Source organism: Symphalangus syndactylus, chromosome 1 (genome assembly GCF_028878055.3).
Source record: "Symphalangus syndactylus isolate Jambi chromosome 1, NHGRI_mSymSyn1-v2.1_pri, whole genome shotgun sequence".
NCBI classification, from domain to species: domain Eukaryota; kingdom Metazoa; phylum Chordata; class Mammalia; order Primates; family Hylobatidae; genus Symphalangus; species Symphalangus syndactylus.
Window position 1 is genome coordinate 95,120,354 of NC_072423.2, and position 20,143 is coordinate 95,140,496.

Genomic DNA, 20,143 nt, shown 5'->3' on the forward strand with positions numbered 1-20,143 from the left:
GAGGTCGGGAGTTTGAGACCAGCCTGGCCAACATGGGGAAACCCCGTCTCTACTAATAACACAAAAATTAGCCAGGTGTGGTGGTGCACACCTGTAGTCCCAGCTACTCAGGAGGCTGAGGCAGGAGAATCACTTGAACTGGGAGGTGAAGGTTGCTGTGAGCCGAGATTGCACCACTGCACTTTAGCCAGAGCGACAGAGCAAAACTCCATCTCAAACAAACAAACGAACAAAAAAACCCAAAAAGTCAAAGTCCACGATTTCTACTTCCCAGTTGTCATGTCTGACATTTGGGCTGACGTCCCCTCTGTGCTCAGTGCCCGAGGAGAGAGCCTCTGGGGTCGTCCTCCATGGGGGGACAATTCCTTCCTTCCTGGGGATGGCCCCCAAGGGGCTGGCCTTACCCAGATCCCAGAATCTAAGGGACCTGGGGGCCAGCAGCCTTGGCCCCTGCGCTGTCCCCAGGTTGCCTGACGCTGCCGGACTACAAGGCCCGGGACCCCCTGTGCTGCTGCAGCCTTGGAGGCGCCTTCGCCCCTGGGTGGTCACCCTCTCGGCAGCTTCCCAGGCCGTGCACGCCCCCTCGTGGTTGGTCGTAGGCACTTTTCCTTGTTTGGATTTGCTGCCTGCTCTGGGCTTCCTTGGGGGCTGCCCTGGCCTTTGTGGGTGGCTTAGAATGGAGGGTGGAGTTGAAACCTGATGCCCTGGTTTGGGTGGGGGAACCCTTAAGGACTTGCTGTATGACATCCTGGGAATCACTTTCCTGACCCTCGGCGGGCCCAACAAGCCATGGCCAAGTAAAGCTTTTGTGAGGGCCAAGAGTTTAGTGCAGAGAGCATGGTTTCTGAGCCCCCTCTCCATTCTGGAAGCTTATCTGCCAGCTGGTGGATCTCCCCAGAGATGCTGGAGGGCCTGGGAGGACACCAAATCTTGGGGAGAGACTGTAACTTGGGTACTTTCTCCCCAGGGCCTGATTTCCAGGGGAATAACCTCCCTGAACTGGGCGTCAGCAGGTGGGAGCCTTGTCTGGCAGACAGTGGACTCCGGGAGAGAGTTAGCAGCCCAGCTCTCTCCCTCCCTTTCTGCCATGAGCTCTGCTTGTAGCAAAATCACCCATTTTGATTACTGGGACACTTCTGGGAGCCGAGCAGGGCAGCAATAGTGTCCCTACTTTACAGATGAGAGTACTGAGGCTTGCAGGTGCAGGTCCTTCAGGTGTCCAGGACAGGGGTGGGCCTCGAGCCTTTGCTGCTGTTGTGTGGCCTCTCTAAATCCTCCTGACACCTAAGAGCCATTGGAACCTTTTAGGGTCTGGAAGTCCCAGCCTGGTGGGGGATACTTGGGTGGAGCCCTGCCTCAGCCATGCCCATGAGGGGAAGGGTAAAAGGAACTGAGACCATCGCCCTCCCCACGTCAGAGGTTGGGCATCCGTCGGATTCACCCCCACTTGGCACACTCCCCATTGCAGGCTGGCTCACCCTCAGCTGGGGGAGAAGAACAAGAGGCAAGGGGTCTTGGGCACACAGTCTGGGGGTCCCCCAAGCCCCCTCATCTTTATTCCAGTTCCTCAGATGTGGCAGTTTCCCCAGCTTCCCTGGAGACAAGTATCAGACAAAGGCGGTGGCAGACACAGCACAGGGCCCTGGGTGGGGCTGCTGGCGCTAAAAGGATTTCTCAGCAGGCTCAGGGTCTCCCGCCCCGAATGACCCTTCTGGCCACTTCAAGCTACTCCTCTGCTGCCCGGCTTCCGTCTGCCTCTGGTTCCCCTGGCTGAGCAGGGCCTTCCCGGGCTTGACCCTGGCCCCCTTCAGCAGTTGTCTCAGACTGTTCCCGAATGTCCCTGGGGCTGGCTTTGACCCCAGCGTCCCCATCTCCCTGGCACCCTCGCTCCTCCCCTCTGCTTCTTGCCTCTGACTGCCCACTGCCCTCTTCCTCTGTCGCAGCCCCCTGGGTCTCAGGCCACTCTGCCCGGCGGTAGACAAGGTAGCCAGTGGTGGGCAGCCTGTGGGCCAGGGCTCCAGGGGGCAGGCGGTGGTAGCCCTGCTCCTTGTACAGGAAGAGGCCAAAAGTGTTGGGCTGGGTCACTCGGAACTTGGTGGCACACAGCTGGTTGAGGGTGGCGATCGAGGCCTGTGGGGGCACAGCCAGGGTCTTGGAGGTGCAGCCACTGCTAGGATCCTGATAGGCTACTCGGAGGAGGTGCTATGCAGGAGAAGCAAAAACAAGTACTCAGCCCTGGCTGGCATGCATCTGGCTCCAAAGCTGAGCCATCAGCTTTCTGGGCTGTGCAGGGACAGGGTGGGGAGGTGGAAATCCAGTGGGAGAGGCAAGCGGCAAAAGCTCTGTGAGCTCCAGGGGTTGGCTTGTGGGCCACAGCCGCAGGTGTGAGGACAGCCCAGTAGGGAGCTCATAAGCCTGAGACGAAGCTTTGATAGTGAGTACTTTGTGCACCAAGCGCTCTCCTGCATTAACTCATTTAATCTTCACCTCAACCCCAGGAGGTAGGTCCTATTACCCCATTTTACTGATGAGAAAACTGAGGCACAAAGTAGTTAAGTAACTTGCCCAAGTCCCCACAACCCAGTGGCAGAGCCAGGATTAGAACCCAGGATCTGGCTACAGAGTCTGGACTCTTCACCAAGGACAGGAAGGTGAAAGGCGGGGATGGTGTCTGGCTCTGAGGACACGGTGGAGGGCCTGTTACCTGGAAGCAGTGGGTGGCAGGCAGGCGGCGCTGCTCCCAGAGGCTGAGGGAGCGCCGTAGCTCCTGCGCGGGGCTCAGTGGGAGGGTGTGGGCCTGACCCAGGCCACTCAGCAGGGCCAGGCTGGCAGAGATGCTGGTCAGGTAGTAGCCACCTGGGACACAGGGTGGAAGAACACGGCTCAGGCTGGGTGTGGGGCACCCCATCCCCTCTCCCCTTCCCTGCTGATTCAGGGCCCACCCAGACGGGGAAGTGGATGGGGGTCCCTCACCCTCTCCGGTGAGCAGGCTGGGCTCCAGCAGCTCCGACATGTACTCGGCCTCTAGCAGCAGCTCAGGAAGGTCACAGTGGGCCAAGACGAGGCTCAGCAGAGGCAGGAACTCGTCGGCACCCGCGCCCTCCCCTGTGGGGACATGGTGAGAGGCAGTCCCCCTCCCCTGTGGGGACTTGCTTTAGGCAGTGACCCCTCCCCACGACCTAGCAACCATTGAGGGACTTTGGAGAGGATGCGCTCCTCTCTAGGCCTCAGTTTCACCGTCTGCAAGAGGGGAGGGTGGGCTCATTCTCTCCCTCAGGGCTGTTCCAGGGTCCTGGGGACCTGCCGCTGGGGGGCCCGCCTCTGACAAAGGGGCAGGGCAGGGTGAGGTGGTGGCAGGGACATACCTTCCTGGGTCCTCAGGGCCATGTAGAGCAGCTTGCAGGCCTGCAGGAGCCGCTTGACCTGGGCACTGGGTGAGTAGGTGCGGAGCAGCTGCAGCAGCTTCTGGCGCACCTGCTCCATCTCTACTGGGGAGGGCAGGCTCAGGTGGGACCCGAAGGCTCCGGGGCCCTGGGCCCGGGCCAGGCGGAGGCCCTCAGCTAGGCGGCCCAGGGAGCCGTCTGCGGCAAGCCGGCGCCGCAGGCGGGCTGCCAGGATGGGCCGGAGAGGCTTGAGCACAGAGCGATGCAATGACTTCTCCAGGACATGTTCTGCCGAGGAGGGACAGGGAGGGGTCAGGGGAAGACTGGGGGTATGGGGGGCAGAGGCCAGGGGGAGAAGGGAGCAGGGGTAGAATATGGGAGGAGAGGCAAGGAAAGCAGGAGGAGGTAGCCTGGGTGAGACAGAAGAGTTGGGGTAGAGAGGGGATGGAACTCTCTCGAACAGTGGTAAGACAAGGTGGGTTTATAAAGCAGCAGAACAGAATCAGACAGGCTGGCGCTGTGGAGGGGAGCAGAGGGTCGGATGGGGCAGTGCTGGAGCTATGGAGAGACGGAGCCTCACCCAGCCTCTTAGGTGACAGCAGCTTCTCAGGGCCCAGCTCCGCGCTCAGCATGGCCCGGGCCCGGCTCAGCGCCTGACGGATGCCCTGCAGCTCCTGGGGCTCGGGCCTGGCCCGCACCTGGGTCAGTAGGTCCTGCACCAGCTGGCCCACGGCTGTGTGTCGGTCCTGCATCAGTGCTGCCGCCGCCCGGCCCACCTGCCGCTCCGGCGCCAGTAGGGAGCAGAAGGCGGCGCTCATGGACCTAAGTAGAGGCCGCCGGCGGCCCAGGTGGGGTGAGGTCGCTGGGCTCCCCCGGGACCCTGGCGCCCCCTCCTCCTCGGAGCTGCTGGGGGAGCCACAGTCCACCTCCTGGAGGGAGGGCATAGGCGGAAGGCTAGGGCCACCGCCTGCTGGCACGCGGTACCCCACTGAGCTCTCCCTCCGTAGCAGCTGGCAAGGGGGTAGCCGCTCTGTCTGGTTGGGGACTGCCCCTGGCAGCACGGGGATGGGGGGAGGCGGCATGGCAGGTGGAGACAGGGGGCTGGAGGTCTCTGTGGACACGCGCACTTTGAAGCTTCTCTTGAATTTCTCCCGCTTGGTGGGCCCTAGGTCCCCCGGGAACAGGGGGTTGAAGAAGCACAAGGCGGCTCCGGTGCCCTGGTCCAGCTCTTGAGGGGACCGGGCCTTCAGCTGGGGCAACACTGGGCCTCCAGCCGGGCCCCGCTGAGCCTTGATGTTGAGGGAGGAGCTCCAGAACTCTAGAAAACAAGAAACTGACTGGGGCCTCCAGGATTGGTTAGGGGAAGTTTCCCAACCAAGGCAAGGCATGGGCTTCGGGCGGTGTGCTGGGAGCCTTCCCTTCCCCTCAGCCTCAGCTTGTTCGTCTGTGCAGTGGGTGGCAGGGAGCCCTTACCAATGCCCAGATGGGAGATGGCCTCCAGCTCTTTGTGGGTGGCTGCGCGGTGGATGGCTCTGGGGAGCTGCAGCGGGAGGAGAAGGATGTCCCTGAGGCCAGAGAGGGGAGCAGAAGGGAGTGAGGGCCAAAGGGGGTGGGGAGGATGGGCTGTCCCAAGGAGCAGGGCCCGTGGACACCAGGCACCCTGCGGGCAGACTCACCGGGTGTGGCAGTAGGCACAGATGAGCTGGACTAGGTCCGGGAACATGAGCTCCGAGCCCTCCAAGGAGACGCCTGAGAGAGGAGGGAAGTGAGGTGCTTCTCTAGGGAACCTCCCTGCTTCCAGCCCCTTCCCGCCAGGCCAGCCCCTCACCGCCAGGGCTCTCCAGGATGTAGTGGCTGGAGACGAAGGAGGGGCCGCTGGCTTCAGGCAACCGCATGCACAGGGCCTGGCACTGGCGGGTGTTAGATTTCCGCACGAGGAATGTCTGCAAGTGGATAGGGCTCAGGCAGCTCAGGACCTTGGCGTCCCACCCCTCTCCCTCCCACCCCTGGCTGGCCAGTCCCTGGAGGGTGGGGCAAGACTCACCCCCGGGGGCTCAGTCCTCAGCATGTGCAGTGCGGCCGCTGCGTTGGCTTGCAGCTGCAGCCACACGGGCCGGGTGAGCAGCAGGCGCTCCCGCAGGCTCACGACGCGCCCTGGCCGCTGGGGCCCGCCTGCCTGCCCGCCGCTGGCACTGGGCGCGTCATACAGTGGGTCCTGGGCTGGCCTGGGGGCAGGCACCCAGATCTGAGCATCGAGCCAGGGGCTGGGACCCTTGCTCTCCTCTTCCCCACTCCCGGGTTTCCCACCTTCTCTATCCCCGGATAGGCCCTCCTCTCGCAGCCCCTCCCTGCCCCACCTGGCTGCCCTGCCAACTTCACTAACTTTTCTCTCGCCAGGTGCCCAGTAGTGAAGCTGGACGGGCTGGGGGCTCCAGGAGAGCCCGCGCCTGACTCTCCAGGGCTTTCCATGGCTGGGAGCTCCTTCGCTTCAGGAAGAGAATCCAGTCCCAAGGCAAGGCACGCACATCCCCAGTGAGTAACACTTCCTGAGGGCGGTCCGCCTGTCACACCCGCCAGTTAACTCTTGTGTGTCCACCCTGCCTGGCCAGTGCCCGCCTCCTCTGTTCTGGACCCTGCTTCAGGGGTCAGGGGTCCCCTCCATGCTAGCCCTGCTCTGAGGGCCCCAGCTGGGGGGATGCCACCTCCACACACAGCCTCCTGCAGCCTCACCAGCTCCTCATATTGCACAGGTGGGCGGGAAGTGGTTAAGCGGCCTCAGTCCCCACAGGACCCAGCCATGCTCTGGGGGCACCTCTGGGTCTGTGGTCAGTTGCTCATCTGCCCCTGGCCTCAGGTCAGCCTTGTGGGACAGCACCCTCTACTGCCCACAGATGACTCATTCCTGAACCTGGGTTTTAGGATTTTAGGTTGCCATGGAGAAAATACGCCATGTCTCCATGGAAACCAACCTATTTGCTTAACTGAGGTTCTGGGGGTGGTTCTGACACTCAGCGCTAACCAGGGGGAGTCTGGCTGTGAGGTCGTCAGCACATGGTGGTGCTGCCGGCTGCCTCCCACGCACGCAGGCTCTGTCAGCCTGCCTTGCCAATCTGCCAGGCAACTGGGACAGGTGCAGACATGACCCAGGCTCCAAGCACATGCACCCACCCTCCCCACCGAGGCACTCTCCCGGTGCCATATGTTGACTCTGCCCAGCGCCAGGCAGCCCAGTGCCCACCTCCCCCTCCCCAGCCTGGCCCTACGCACAATGCTCCAGCCTCTGCTGGATAGTGCAAGGGGTGGCAATCTGCAGGCACCCCAGAAGTCGGCCTGGTTCAGGTGCTCCCCACGGAAGCCCTGATTCTCTTGCAAGGTAAATCACACACACACGGAGCATGCCAGAGTCCCAGGAAAGGTTTTAATTCCAGTCCTTGGAATCTGAGAGGCAGACACCAAGAACTGCCCTGAGAAAACCTAGGGGGCCTGGCATCTTGCCTCCAGCTCCAGCCAGGGTGGACAGACCCCCATCCCACGTCTGACTCAGAGTTCCCGCACAGTGGAAACTGGCTCCCTGGCCCTGAGGCCGGAAAGCCTGCATCCAAGGTCAGCAAGAGGATGTGGCTTCGACTTCGGCTGTCTTCTCTGTCAGGGGAGCCCCAGGAGGTGGATCTTCAGGAGTGGGAGGTGGCAGGCAGCTCAGGGATGGAGACAGCAGCCTTGCCTGGCCAGGTCAGCAACATGGCCACAGCTGTGCAGGCCTCAAGGAGGGCAGAGGAGGAGTCCAGGCCAGTGCCAGCTGGAGTGGGAGGGCCCAGCAGCACCACAGGAGCCTGGCTGGGCAGATCCTGAGGGGCCTGTGGGTCCGCCTGTCGGCAGGAGGATGAGAATCCTGGGTGCGGTGCCAGCTGCTCTGAGGGTCCCCGTGGCTGTGAACAGCAGGGTCAAGGTCCTGTGCGTATGTGGGAAAGAGAAAACTGTCATCAGTGAGGAAGCTGAAAGGAGGGAGGCAGCCACTTACTGAGTGGCTTTGGGCTGGCCCAGGACAGGCCTCCTGGGCAGCTCCACGGCCCTCCCTGACCCCTCCTGAGTGTGAGCTCCATCAACCCAGAGCTTCCCCAGCCCCATCCTGGTTCCTGCTCCTCAAACTCCCATAAGCCCCTCAAATCTAGACCATCCTAACTTTCTTGGGCCACTGATTCTGAAACAGTCACAGCCTCTCTCTGGGCTCCTTCCTGGAGGCTGAGCTGAGGAAAGGGGATGGCAAGGGGGCAGGGGAGGCCGTGCAACAGCCATGGTTCTTACCATCCGATTTTCTCTTCCGAGGGGACACAGCTGCCCTAGCCTGGGTGGGTGAGAAGAAAAGCCCCCCTGAGAGCCCACCTCCAGCTTGGTAATCCCCGCCCCAACCCCCACCTCTGTGGCCTGTCGGCTGCTGCCTCAGTGCTGTGCCCCCAGGGCCAGGAGCACAGGCCCCACCCAAGCAGAGCTCCCATGCTCCTGACCGCTGGCCAGCTCAGCGGCTCTCCCACCTCCCCGCCACCCTCCCACCCCATCAAAACCTGCCCTGGAACAGGAAGGGGCTGACACAGACTAGAAATCCCTTTTCCCAGGGCCGCTTTGAGCAAGAGGACTTGTGAGCCAACTGCGACCCAGGGACCCTGGGCTGAAGATAGGGGAGCCTTGGGGAGCAGAGAACTCCCAGGCCTGCAGATGGCAGAGCTGCTGCCAGGGTGGGGGGCCCTGAGGTGGGGCAGGTCACGTGGGCAGCAGTGGCCCCACCTTTTTGATGGCCGTCCAGTCCTCCAGGATGTCGATCTCTTGAAGCATGTACACGATGTATGGGCCTGTGGTGGGGGTCAAGGAAGCCCAGTGGAGGTGGCAGGTGATGGGGGCAGGGCCACCCACCTGACATTCAGGAGTGGGGGTACAGCAGACAGCATGGAGTGGGAGCTGAGGACCTGGGTCCGAGCTCAGGTTCCACCTCCTACCTCTTAGCCCCCTGGTTCCGGGGGTCCTCCTGGAACCAAGTCTATGGAGGACACCAAGTGTTGTTCCCCGTCCCTTGCTCACCCTCACCTCGTCTTGAGGTCAGCTGGCTGAGGCCCATCCCATCTCACCCTGCAGCACTGGCCCTGACCTGGCCCCTTCCCTGATCCAAAGACAGACGCAGGGCTTGTCCCTTCAGAGACAACTCCCCCTCCCCCAGTGCTCCCTACCTGATGTCTCCATGCCTTCACCTTCCATTCGCTCAAGTCATGGCCTTCCAGATTCCTCCCTCCCTGCCTGGGCCTGCTCTCCAGCACCAGGTAGCCATAATGACTAAGACTGGCTGCTGCAGGAATGCCCTCAGGGGGGCAGGAGGACTCAGCTCTGCCAGGACAGATGAAAGCACAGCAGGCCCTGGACTAAGCTTAAGCTAGCCCTGCCTAGAGAGGGGCGGAGGCAGCCGGTGCCCTCTGGCATGTGGGTACCCCATGGTAGGGCACAGAAGCGCACAGGAGAGTGAAGCCATAGGCACTAGCGTAAGACCAGAAGAGGCCTCACAGAGGAGGTAACGTTTGAGATGAGCCCTGGACAGTCAGGACAGGCAGGACTTCCAAGAGGAGGGTGGGATATGAGCAAAGACTCCCCAGGGAAAGCTGGGAACCCGCTTGGACAACCCCAGGAGATGGAAAGGCCTCAAAGGCCAAACCTCACTCAGGCTTGAGTGCAGTGGCACCATCACGGCTCACTGCAGCCTTGATCTCTCAGGCTCAAGCAATCCTCTTGCCTCAGCCTTCAGAGTAGCTGGGACTATAGGTGTACACCACCATGCCTGGCTATTTTTGTTATTTTTTTCTAGAAATGGGTTTCACCATGTTGCCCAAGCTGGTCTCGAAATGAACTCCTGGGCCCAAGCAATCTACCCGCCTTGGCCTCCCGAAGTGCTAGGACTATAGATGTGAGCACGGAGCCCAGCCCGTTTCTGTTTTCCTAGGGTCCACATAGCCCAGAGAGACCCAGGACCCCGTAAGAAATTGCTGACAGCTGGATTTGCCTGGACATGTTCACATGACACCAAGCAACCATGAGTGCATCTAGTGTGACTGTCCTCCATGTCCCCTCCAACCCCCTCCCCCGGGTCTGGAGGTGACCAAAACATCCTGCCCACTTTTAGGCCATGCTGGGTGAAAGGATACCAGAAACCAGAGGTGCCTTCTTCCTCTTGCTGGGTGGCAGGGAGTCCCAAGACCTGGAGCTGCCTCTGGCGTGCAGTTTGTCGTCCCACCATTCTGCCCCCAGACCCAGAGTTAGAATTGGGGTGCTGGCCCACAGGATACTCCCTTTTCTGTAGCCTCTGCCCGCACCATGGGCCAGCCTGGCCTCATCTCCCCTGCCCCATCACCACCCTGGACTTGGGGTAGAAGCCCCTTAGGGCTGTTCAGGTCCTGCCTGCACAGCTGCACAACCCTGGGAAGAGGCCGCTGTACTTCTGTGAGCCTCATCTGTTTAGTGGAGTGTGATAACGACAATTCCTGCCACCCCAGGACTCCACATGAACACAGGTACTATGAACATGGAGGGGACTAGAGCTATTGCATGTGACTGCATGTCACACTGATACCTGTTTTGGAAAGAGAAGGGGCAGAAGAGGACAGGGAGACCCACTCTGCCTGAGACCCCATTGTGTGCCAGGCCCTTTCCAGGCCTGGTCTCCTTCAGTCCTCACACTGACCCCAAGAGGCAGGTCCTCTGACTGTCCCCTTGACTTCAGGACATCTAAAGTCCAAAGAGGGGTGGGCGTTGACAGAGCAGGGCCCAGTTCCGGGATGCCCAGGCTCTCGTGCTCACCAGAGCTGAGGTCCAGGTTCTGGCGGTCCTCCTCCAGCCTCTGGATCCGCTCCTGCAGCTCCCCCTGCAGCGTGTCATAGAGCAGCAGCTTCTCACTCTGGAAGAGGGGGCAAAAGCTCAGCAGGGCGGATGGGGTGGGGCCACTTCAGGCCTTGCGCCCCACCTCGCCCCCAGTGTGCCCAATCAGGCCCACCTCCAGGTGCTGTTTGGCTCCCTGCAGCTCACATTCATATTTATTCCTGATCACATCCAGACAGAAGCCCTTGTAGATCCCTGCAGAGAAAGGGAGGAGGGTCCCTGCTTGGCTGGGGAGCCCGGTGCCCACATAGGAGGGCTGAGAGCAAAGCGCAAGGCCGGGCAGGAACGAGAGAGGAAGGGGACAGGGTGCCATGGGTTCTGGGAGGGGAAGAGGGTGCAGAACCACCCACAGACCTGCCACCTGAATGCGAATCTTGAGGCTCCGCTGCAGCCCCCCAAGGGGCTCCGTGTATTCAGGGGCTCTCTCAGCCCCCACTTCCTCCAGCCGCAACCGCAGCTGACTCAGTCGTTCCCTGAACAACCTGGGTGGTAAAAAGGCAACCGTACACCTATTTGCTCACCCATCACTCCTGGGCAAACACGTACCCAGCACCCATTCCACAGCAAGCCCGCTGTTAGGCGTGTACTTCCTGGACACCAACCATACCTGCCCAGTACCAGGCCCACCACCTCCTCATCCCAGATCCTCGCAGACCCAGCCCAAGGTGTCCCCATGCTTACTTCTCCTTTAGCTCCGAGAACTGCTTCTCTAGGTCCAGCATCTCACTGACACACTCGCTGCGGCGTCGCTCATAGTCCTCATCATCCATCTCTGGGACAAGAGGCCAGTAAGGGCTAGCTCTGGGGAGGAGTGGTGGGTACCCGCATGTGTGCATGTGCGTCCTGCATGTGTGTAGGGCCTGTGTGTGTGCACACATGCGTGCTTGTGTGAAGGGGCTGTGTGTGTGCTTGTGTGTAGGGGCTGTGTGTGCATGTGCATGCATGCTTGTGTGAAGGGGCTGTGTGCATGTGTACTTGTGTGAAGGGGCTGTGTGTGTGTGCATGCGTGCTTGTGTGTAGGGGCTGTGTGTGTGCATGTGTGCTTGTGTGTAGGGGCTGTGTGTGCGTGTGCGTGCTTGTGTGTAGGGGCTGTGTGTGCATGCGTGTGCGTGTGAGTGCATGCTTGTGTATAGGGGCTATGTGTGTGTGTGTGTGTGTGTATGTAGGGGCTCACCAGAGCTCTCCTCTTCTGACTCTGTCTGGCTGCCGCTCCGCTCCTCCTCGCTCTCTTCCTCCTCCCCATTCATCTCAGCGGCAGAATCACCCTCTGCTTCCATCTCTTCTGTATCTTTGCTTGGAGGCTGGATGGGCATCTGGACTCTGGGAGAAGGAATGGAGCTATCACTTATGGCTGCCCACAGCTCAGAGGGGGAAAGAGGCAGCAGGGAGCTGAACCCAACCTGATCCCAGATGGGGAAAGCCAGGGAAGTGACTGGCCTGGCCACACCTTGAGCACAAACTGGGTGACAAGGGTGCAAATGGCCATCTGCACCTCTCACAGAAGGCTGGGAGCTGTGGAACTGCTCCTGCTCTTGGATGTCACTGGTGATCCTAATCCTAGGAATACTGGCCAAGGCTGTGATCCACAGAAAGGAAAGGCCCAGGGGGCACTCTCCACTGCCTTTGCAACTGGACCTAAATTTCTTTTCTTCTTATTTTTTGAGACAGCATCTCGCTCTGTTGCCAGGCTGGAGTGCAGTGGCATGATCTCCGCTCACTGCAACCTCCTCCTCCTGGGTTCAAGCGATTCTCCTGCCTCAGCCTCCCGAGCAGTGAGATTACAGGCACCCACCACCACACCCGAACTGGACCTAAATTTCTAACTGGGGCTTTCAAGGTCTTTCCCAGACTGGATTTGACCTACCAGTCCAGCTCCTTCATCCCACCATATAATGGCTAGTGCTTGCACTTCTACCTTCCGCCCTCTGCCTCAGCTGTTCCTTCTGCCTATAATGCCCTCGGCTTCTCTTCCAGATAACGTTACAATCTCCTTGTCTTTCATTGTGCTCTGGATCAAATCCCATCTCCTTCTGCTTCCTCTTGGACCGCAGGTCATCAGTGCTCCCCTCTCTTTTCTGTGTCTTCAGCTTCTAACTCTTAGCAGCCTCCTTCCCATGAAACTTTAGATGTGCTTGGGTATTTCCTAGCATTAACAAAACACAGAAACACAAAACCTCATCCATTCCACCTAACTGCTCCGTTTGCCACTTCACAGTTACACTTTTCAAGGTCTCATGAACACTGGCTGTTCCTACTTTCACCTCCCACTTGTTTGATGTCATCAATCTCAGCTGAAACTGATCCCGTAGCATTAACCAATGACTTCCTTGTGGCTAATGCCAATATTTTTCAGTGCTTATTTTAATTGTATGCTCAGCAACACTGAACACTGGTAAGCATTCCTTCTTTTACTGACTCATCTAACATGTATTGAACATCTAACATATGCTAGGTACCGTCAGACGCTATGGTATGCAGGGGCCCAAGTGTGACTCTTTTACCTCACGGAGTTTACAAGTTCCTGGGAGAGAGGGGCAAAGGAGCACACTATAACCATGGTAGGAGAAGAGTTAAGACCAGGGGCATAAGGGAGGGGTATATAACCAGGACCTGGAGCCCGATGCAGCAGGGAGGCTTCCAAAGATGGACCAGCTGGGTGAGCTGCACTTATTGAGGGAATATTGCAGGTAGAGTCAGTAGCAAAGACCCTGAAATAAGAGAAGGAAAGCAGCTGGGGGAACATGGGTCTAGTCTCAGTGAGAAATCTGAGCTGCAGGGATTTGGTTGTCAGCATACAGCAAGTTCTTCATGCCACAGGAGAAGGTGCGACTAGCAAGGCACAATGTGTGCGATCAGAAGATGCCCAGGGTCACCAAAGGGGCAGATGAGGAGACCCCTACAAAGGAGGAGGCAAAACCCGAAGTCGGAAGAAAGAGAGTTTTAGAAGAAAGCCAAGTACTGCCAAGTAGTAATTGTACTGATAGTGCCAAGTACTCCCAAGGGATCACCTAAGAAGAAAACAGTCCTCTCAGCAGATAATCTCTCAACCCCCTGCAGGCTTCTATTTTATTGTTCTTCCAACTTCTCTGGACACTGCTTTGTAGTCCTTTAGAACACTGCGGACACCACTCCCTCCAGGAAGCTTTGTTTATATCTATTTGCCTGTTCTCATGTCTGTCCCCCCAGTCAGTCTATGAGCCTCACTAGGGCAGGGGCTGCACACGTACCTTATTTACCTAGCACAGTGCTGGTTCACTTGATGACTGGAGGATTTGCAAATACAAATTTAACAAAAAATTTTTTTGTGAGGCAGACATTAGCTTTTACTTTTCGGTAGTCCCAGGTCCCTGTAATGGTAGCAAACTTTCCTTGACACCAGTTCAAGTTGTGTATAGTAAGCCTGGCCTAGGTGAGCGTTTAGTCATATTCCTCAACAATTTCACTAATAACCTGCACCTGACTTGAAAGGCTCGGTTCTCTAAACCAGCTTCATCTTTCCCGTTATCAAGTCTCAGTTCCCAACATCTGCAATGCCTCTTCACTGTTAGTATATTCACTTTGTAAGACGCAGCTTAAGTCTATCTCTTCCAGAAGCCTTTCTTTCCTCCAGCTGGTTCTGATTATGAGTAAGTCACAACCTTCCCACCTTACCCCGGGTGCAAAAAGCGGATAACCATTCCTGCTCTGAGTGTGGAGGAGCTCGCAGGTGGTAAGGGATGGAAAAGCACACTGTAAAGCGCTGTACACAGGCAATTTATCTTTTCAGAATGGCAGCTCCTCCGGGGCAGTGCCCTAGGGTAGGCAGACCCTCCCCACTCTCGCAGAGGTCAACCCAGCTTCTCCGCAGCGCCCAGGGGGCCTCCCACTCCCTTCTAGATGCGCCGGAGCGGGCCGGAATATCGCTGGCTCGCCTGCAGCCCAGCACGCGTCAGGCCGGTTAAATCTCTGCTTCGGCCTCGGAGGAGGAGATTATGCCGGCCCTGCTCAACTAACCGGAGACACCGAACCAAAAGCCATGCAAGGCGATACGCACCGCGGTGACTGGGGCCTCTGGCCTCACGACCGAGATTCCCTGAAAGGTGCCCGTGGTTGCCGGTACCGGCTGCTGCCGCCCGACTCCCGTAGGCGCTGCGCGGCTCCCTTTTCTCCGGGAGGCAGAGCCTATCGGTGCTTCCGTGTGCATCATCAGGAGGCGACCGTCGGGGATGCTCACAATTGGACAGTTTGGTCCCGAGGCATGCTGGGATACCGCGGGCCGGTCTCCATAGTAACTAGCCGACATTCGCGCAGGCCTTCGGCCTGCAGGGAAGGCCCTGATGTCTCAGTGCTTTGCAGACGGTGCCCTTCGTCCGCGGCCATCTCCCCACGGCTTGCAAGGGGAGAAGCTGGCCCCGATCCCCCCACCCCCAGCTCAGGAGAGTAACGGAGCCAGCTGTGGGTGTGAACACGCATTTATTTACACATTGTCATCAGTAGGCACATACCCAGCCCAGCCTGTTGAAGGAACAGATCTCAGGCTGTCACCCATGGAGCCTGCAGACCCTTCCCTCCTCCAGAACCCTTGAGGGCGAAGGCCTGAGAGAACCAGGAATTTTAGCCTTCTGTTCAAGAGCTAAGAACTAAATTTTATGCCTTCATCTGATTTCTTTCCAAAAAGTCCATTTCATTAAGTATTCAGACTTTTTAGCTCCATCCCATTCATACTTTTTGCTCTCCTACTACCCACCCAAGATTGTTAATAACAACAATAATAATAACAACAATAATAATACTGCGATAATATTAATACTTCACATTTGTACGAAGCTTACAGAATGTTTTCACATATAGCATCTCATCTGAGCCTCCCAACAGTTCCGTGAGGTAGGTATTCTCACCTCCCTTTTTACAGACAGGGTAACCGAGGCTCAGAGAGGTAACGGGATTTACTCAAGGCCACACAGCTAGTTAGTGGTAAAGCTAGGACTCGATCCCAGCACCCCATATTCAAGTCCAGTGTTTCAACACCACAGCTACCTCTGTAAAGTGGAGCGACATTTCTTACCCCAGTCAGGCCTAAATGGTGGCCTGAGGAGCCAAGAGGCTGACTTCTCAGATTAGGGGAGGGAAGGGCTCAGCAGCGTCGGGGAGAGTTGGGGTACTTGGCCTTCAACTCCTGTTTGAACTGGCGATAAAGGATCTTATTGTGCTGATTTTCAGCCTCCTTTTGGGGATGGAACTTCAACGCTTCTTTGAAGCCCTTATGAACCAAGAAACCTTCGTTCAGGACCTCAAAATCAAACCCCGCCACATGCAGCTCGCAGGCCTGTAGGAGGAAAGACAGGTTAGCAAAGTTTGATGACATTGACAGGGCTGAGACTGACTTCCCTAAAGCCACAGTCCAGCATCCTCAGCCCTCTGGAAGTATCCTGGATCTTCCACACCATCCACCCACCTCCTGAACTATGATCCCTCCTGCTTCATTGCCTCCTTTCCATCCAGGGCCACTCCTCATAACTCCCTGATCCCACCACCCCTCCTGCCCCATTACCCCTGCCCTCTCCCTTATAAGCACCTGGCTGATTCGGTTGAAGCCGTATTGCCGAAAGCGCTCGTCGAAGGTGGGCACCTTGCCTCCTGCCACGTAGAATGGCTCCCAGGGGTCCTGCCAAGGTACCACGTAGGCGGGCCGCAGCAAGCTCTCTTCCGGCAGGTTGACCCAGCGGGAATAGTTGGTGGGTGCCTGGCAGGGGGTGCACAACCCATAATAGAAGGGTCGCACCTCGCCAACCTGGTAGAGCTGCACCAGCTCGTTTTTGTTCATGGGCATGCGGCGGGCTCGTCGGATCTCGAAGGCAGGCACCACCAGCGCTGTGCCTCCCCACTGGTTGCTCTGATCCAGCATTTCCCGCAGGCCTCTCCACAGCCCCTCGCTGGGCACCATGTCCACATCGATCACCAGGGCATAGTTGGCCCCCTCACGAGCCAGATTCCTCAGCAGGTTATTGGGGTAGGAGACATTGGTGCCCAGCGCATAATTAATCCCGGGCTGAGCCACCCTGGCTAGCTTGTCAAAGACCTCCTGGCAGGACCGCAGCAGGGCAAACTCCCCCGGCTCCCGGGGGTCGGGCACGGCTGCCTCGTAACGCGAGGGGCACACGAGGTGCATGGCGACCCTGGCGCGCATGTCGGGGCAGTGGCTGCTCAGCGCGTAAGCCAGCACCGTGGCCAGCTGCGCCTCCTCCTTGGTGGCCGCGAACACCGACACGGACAGCGGGCCCTCCCAGCGCTCCAGCAGACCCGACAGGTGCAGCAGGTTGTCCACGCTGGCGTGCGTGGCCAGGATCACATCGTTGGGGTCCATGGTGGTCTTCAGCAGGCCCCTGTAGACGCGGTAATCGCCGCTAGCGTCCAGGACGCCTCCAGAGGCCAGCGCAGTGCGGAGCTGCGCCTTGACCTGGTCCACGGACCGTGGGGACGGGGGAAAGAACTCAAAATATTGGTCTTGCTCCTCCTGCCCGTGCAGTCCGGACAGCAGCGACAGGTAGAGCAGCTGCAGCATCGCCACCAGCATGAGCGCGGCCAGCAGCAGCTGGTAGAAGGCGCACCGGATGGCGTAGGACATCTGCATGGCTCTCGGGGCTCGGGGCGCGCAGCAAGGACCACCGGGCCACAGACTACGCCAGCGGCAGCAAGCCCGGATTTACCGCAGCCTGCCGAGCGCAGCCGAGGCGAGCCGAGGCCAGCCGAGCCCCGCCCGCCGCCCGCCGCCCGCCGCCTGCCGCCAGCCGCAGCCCCCAGCCCCCGGCGCGCCGCCTCGCCCCCTGCGAGGAAGGAGGAGCCACGGCCCTCCGCTCGGCCGCGCGCCGTGGAGACGCCCCGCTCGCTCGGGCCCCGCCGGCTTCCCGGGACGCAGTCCCCTCCCTCCCCGCCGGCGCGCGCACCCTGGACCGAGCGCGCTCTGAACGCGCGGCGCGCTCGGCCGGACTCGGAGGGAAACCGCGGCAGAGCTCGGCTGCAGCGTGGTAAAGGATGGTACGGGCTCAGCAGAAAGGAAATCAAAACGCTCCCTTCATTCAGCGGCTTCTCCTTCCTCTGTGTCCGAAGAGGTCTGCGTTAAGAGGTAAGTGGTAGTGCTTGGAAGGTGCGGAGTAGATGAGAGAGAAGTGAATGTGGACAGATTTCTTTTACGTAGGACGAGGTGGCCGAGTGGTTAAGGCGATGGACTGCTAATCCATTGTGCTTTGCACGCGTGGGTTCGAATCCCATCCTCGTCGGCCGTGTTTTATAGGGGTTGGGGGGAAGCATCTAAATTTTCACATCCTGCCTGTTTGGAGCAGCAAGCTGGAGAAAACTCAAATGGAGGTGAGAGGGGTGAGGCATCTTAATTTTCACATCTTGCCTGTTTGGAGCAGCAAGCTGAAGAAAACTGAACTGGGGGTGAGAGTGGAATTCGATCCCAAGTCTCTCTGGTCTTTATCCACCACGCATCTCCTGCCTGCTCCTACTTCAGGTATCTGTAGCTCTGGGCAGAGGCCAAAGGTGTTTTCTTTCCTTCTAGAAAGAGGGCCCAGGGGTTGGTGGCACGGAAAAGACTAGAACCGGGATTCTGGTCAATGTGAAGTTGGGGGCCAGTGTATGATCTGCAGAAATCAGGGAAGCCCCCATTGGAGGCATCGCCCTCCCCGTCCGAAGTAGTGGTACTTGTCCTATTCTCCAGCACTTCTCCCAGGGCGGAGACCTTGTGTCCACACGCCCTGCTCCCCAACACACACAATCTCTCTTTTTTTTCTTTTCTTTTTTTTTTTTTTTTTGAGGTGGATTCTTGCTCTGTCGCCCAGGCTGGAGCGCAGCGGCGTGATCTCGGCTCACTGCAACCTCTGCCTTCCAGGTTCAAGCGATTCTCCTGCCTCAGCCCCCTGAGTAGCTGGGACTACTAGCGCATGTAGCACGCCTGGCTAATTTTTTGTATTTTTAGCAGAGACGGAGTTTCACCGTGTTAGTCAGGATGGTCTCGGATCTGCTGACCTCCTGATCCGCCCACCTCGGCCTCCCAAAGTGCTGGGATTACAGGTGTGAGCCACCGCGCCCGGCCACACACAAACTCTTAAGCAGAAGGCTTTGAACATTCCAATATCAGGCCACTATACTCTTAATAAGTATTTGTGGATTAATTCATCTGTGGACTCTTTAGAACAGGAGAGGCCGTGGGAAGGGCAGACACTGCCACTGCTAAATCAGTTACCGTATATTACTCAACTTTTTAGGCTGAGCCAGGGAGGCCCCTATAAGGTAGAGTGCTCTGAATTTTGGGATGTCAGGACAGACTGGGCAGGGCTTCAAATAAGGATAAAGTGTTTGTCCTGCTATTCCACAGGCAGTAGGGTGCCAAGGTTGTTGAGTTGAAGAGTGATCAGAAAACCTTTATTTTGCAGCCCAGTGCAAAAACACACACTGAATACCTGCTCTCTGCCAGGAACTGTGTTAGGCACGAGGGATGGGCCTTGGAGGAGACAAGGTATTGTCCTTGGGGGTTTCCACTGGTGACCTTGGCTGTAAAGAGGAGAAAAGCAAGTGCAGATCCTTTCAGCACAGGCCTTGCAGACTGGAGGCTCAGAAGTCAGACATGCTGCCATGTGGATTTTCTTTGACCTCCTCAGTGTTTTATTTTTTATTTATTATTATTATTATTTGAGACAGAATTTTGTTCTTGCTCAGGCTGGAGTGCAATGACGCAATCTTGGCTCACGGCAGCCTCCGCCTCCTAGGTTCAAGTGATTCTCCTGCCTCAGCCTCCTGAGTAGCTGGGATTACAGGAGTGCACCACCATGCCTGGCTAATTTTTTGTATTATTTTTTAGTAGAGATGGGGTTTCATCATGTTAGCCAGGCTGGTCTTGAACTCCTAACTTCAGGTGATCCACTCGCCTTGGCCTCCCAAAGTGCTGGGATTACAGGTGTGAGCCACTGTGCCCAGTCCTATTATTATTATTATTATTTTGAGACGGAGTTTCGTTCTTGTTGCCCAGGCTGGAGTGCAATGGCGCGATCTCGGCTCACCGCAACCTCTGCCTCCTGGGTTCAAGCGATTCTTCTGCCTCAGCCTCTGGAGTAGCTAGGATTACAGGCGTGTACCACCACGCCCAACTAATTCTGTATTTTTAGTAGACACGGGGTTTTCTCCATGTTGGTCAGGCTGGTCTCGAACTCCCGACCTCAGGTGATCTGCCCACCTTGGCCTCCCAAAGTGCTGGGATTACAGGCATGAGCTACCAAGCCCAGCCAGTGTTTTGTATTTTCAATGGACAAGTTTTTTACTTCCTGGGTTAATTTTTTCCTAGGTATTTTATTCTTTTGTATCCTATTATAAATGGAGTTGTTTTCTTAATTTCTTTTTCACGTTGTTCATTGTTAGTGTATAGAAATATAACTGAATTTTTGTTGTTGTTGTTGTTGTTGTTTGTTTTTTGAGATGGAGTTTCGCCCTTTCACCCAGGCTGGAGTGAAGTGGCGCGATCTCAGCTCGCTGCAACGTCTGCCCCCCGGGTGCAAGCAATTCTCCAGCTTCAGCCTCCCAAGTAGCTGGGACTACAGGCACATGCCACCACATCCGGCTAATTTTTGTATTTTTAGTAGAGACGGGGTTTTGCCATGTTGGCTAGGCTGGTTTCAAACTCCTGACCTCAGGTGATCCACCTGCCTCAGCGTCACAAAGTGCTAGGATTACAGGCATGAGCCACTGTGCCCAACCTGAATTTTGTGTGTTAATTTTTTTTTTTTTTTTTTTGAGGCACAGTCTCACTCTGTCACCCAGGCTGGAGTGCAGTGGTGTGATCTCACCTCATTGCAACCTCCGCCTCTTAGGTTCAAGTG

General features: G+C 57.7%; 3 protein-coding genes and 1 non-coding gene across 8 annotated transcripts; 1 reads left to right on the plus strand and 3 right to left on the minus strand.

The window, feature by feature from the left end:
- Window positions 1-1,521: 1,521 nt before the first annotated feature.
- Window positions 1,522-6,303, minus strand: RIN1 (Ras and Rab interactor 1). 3 transcript variants are annotated; one of them, XM_055263910.2, is made up of 10 exons: window positions 5,767-6,303; window positions 5,428-5,608; window positions 5,212-5,326; window positions 5,060-5,132; window positions 4,857-4,948; window positions 3,964-4,701; window positions 3,366-3,485; window positions 2,974-3,105; window positions 2,705-2,856; window positions 1,522-2,202 (listed from the first exon to the last, which is right to left on the minus strand). In XM_055263910.2, exons 1-10 carry the CDS (start codon window positions 5,850-5,852, stop codon window positions 1,726-1,728), a joined length of 2,166 nt encoding a protein of 721 aa, XP_055119885.1. In that variant the 5' UTR covers window positions 5,853-6,303; the 3' UTR covers window positions 1,522-1,725. The 3 variants fall into 3 exon arrangements, with proteins under 3 accessions (XP_055119885.1, XP_055119814.1, XP_055119729.1); XM_055263839.2 differs by having other exon boundaries at window positions 3,366-3,671; window positions 6,114-6,302; XM_055263754.2 differs by having other exon boundaries at window positions 3,366-3,671; window positions 5,767-6,302.
- Window positions 6,304-6,779: 476 nt separating this feature from the next.
- On the minus strand, window positions 6,780-14,485 carry BRMS1 (BRMS1 transcriptional repressor and anoikis regulator). Of its 3 annotated transcripts, none has more exons than XM_063643905.1 (11): window positions 14,326-14,485; window positions 12,903-13,000; window positions 11,467-11,612; window positions 10,974-11,064; window positions 10,647-10,774; window positions 10,408-10,487; window positions 10,215-10,311; window positions 9,563-9,655; window positions 8,163-8,227; window positions 7,686-7,725; window positions 6,780-7,332 (listed from the first exon to the last, which is right to left on the minus strand). In XM_063643905.1, exons 3-11 carry the CDS (start codon window positions 11,603-11,605, stop codon window positions 7,325-7,327), a joined length of 741 nt encoding a protein of 246 aa, XP_063499975.1. In that variant the 5' UTR covers window positions 11,606-11,612; window positions 12,903-13,000; window positions 14,326-14,485; the 3' UTR covers window positions 6,780-7,324. The 3 variants fall into 3 exon arrangements, with proteins under 3 accessions (XP_063499975.1, XP_063499974.1, XP_055120417.1); XM_063643904.1 differs by having other exon boundaries at window positions 12,208-13,000; window positions 14,326-14,450; XM_055264442.2 differs by lacking the exon at window positions 12,903-13,000.
- Window positions 14,486-14,727: 242 nt separating this feature from the next.
- On the minus strand, window positions 14,728-17,076 carry B4GAT1 (beta-1,4-glucuronyltransferase 1). The gene is made up of 2 exons (XM_055264330.2): window positions 15,847-17,076; window positions 14,728-15,597 (listed from the first exon to the last, which is right to left on the minus strand). The coding sequence occupies exons 1-2, from the start codon at window positions 16,900-16,902 to the stop codon at window positions 15,406-15,408; spliced, it is 1,248 nt and encodes a 415-aa protein (XP_055120305.1). The 5' UTR covers window positions 16,903-17,076; the 3' UTR covers window positions 14,728-15,405.
- Window positions 17,077-17,466: 390 nt separating this feature from the next.
- TRNAS-GCU (transfer RNA serine (anticodon GCU)) lies at window positions 17,467-17,548 on the plus strand. The gene has a single exon. It is a non-coding gene; the product is annotated as a tRNA-Ser (tRNA).
- The last annotated feature ends 2,595 nt before the right edge of the window (window positions 17,549-20,143 follow it).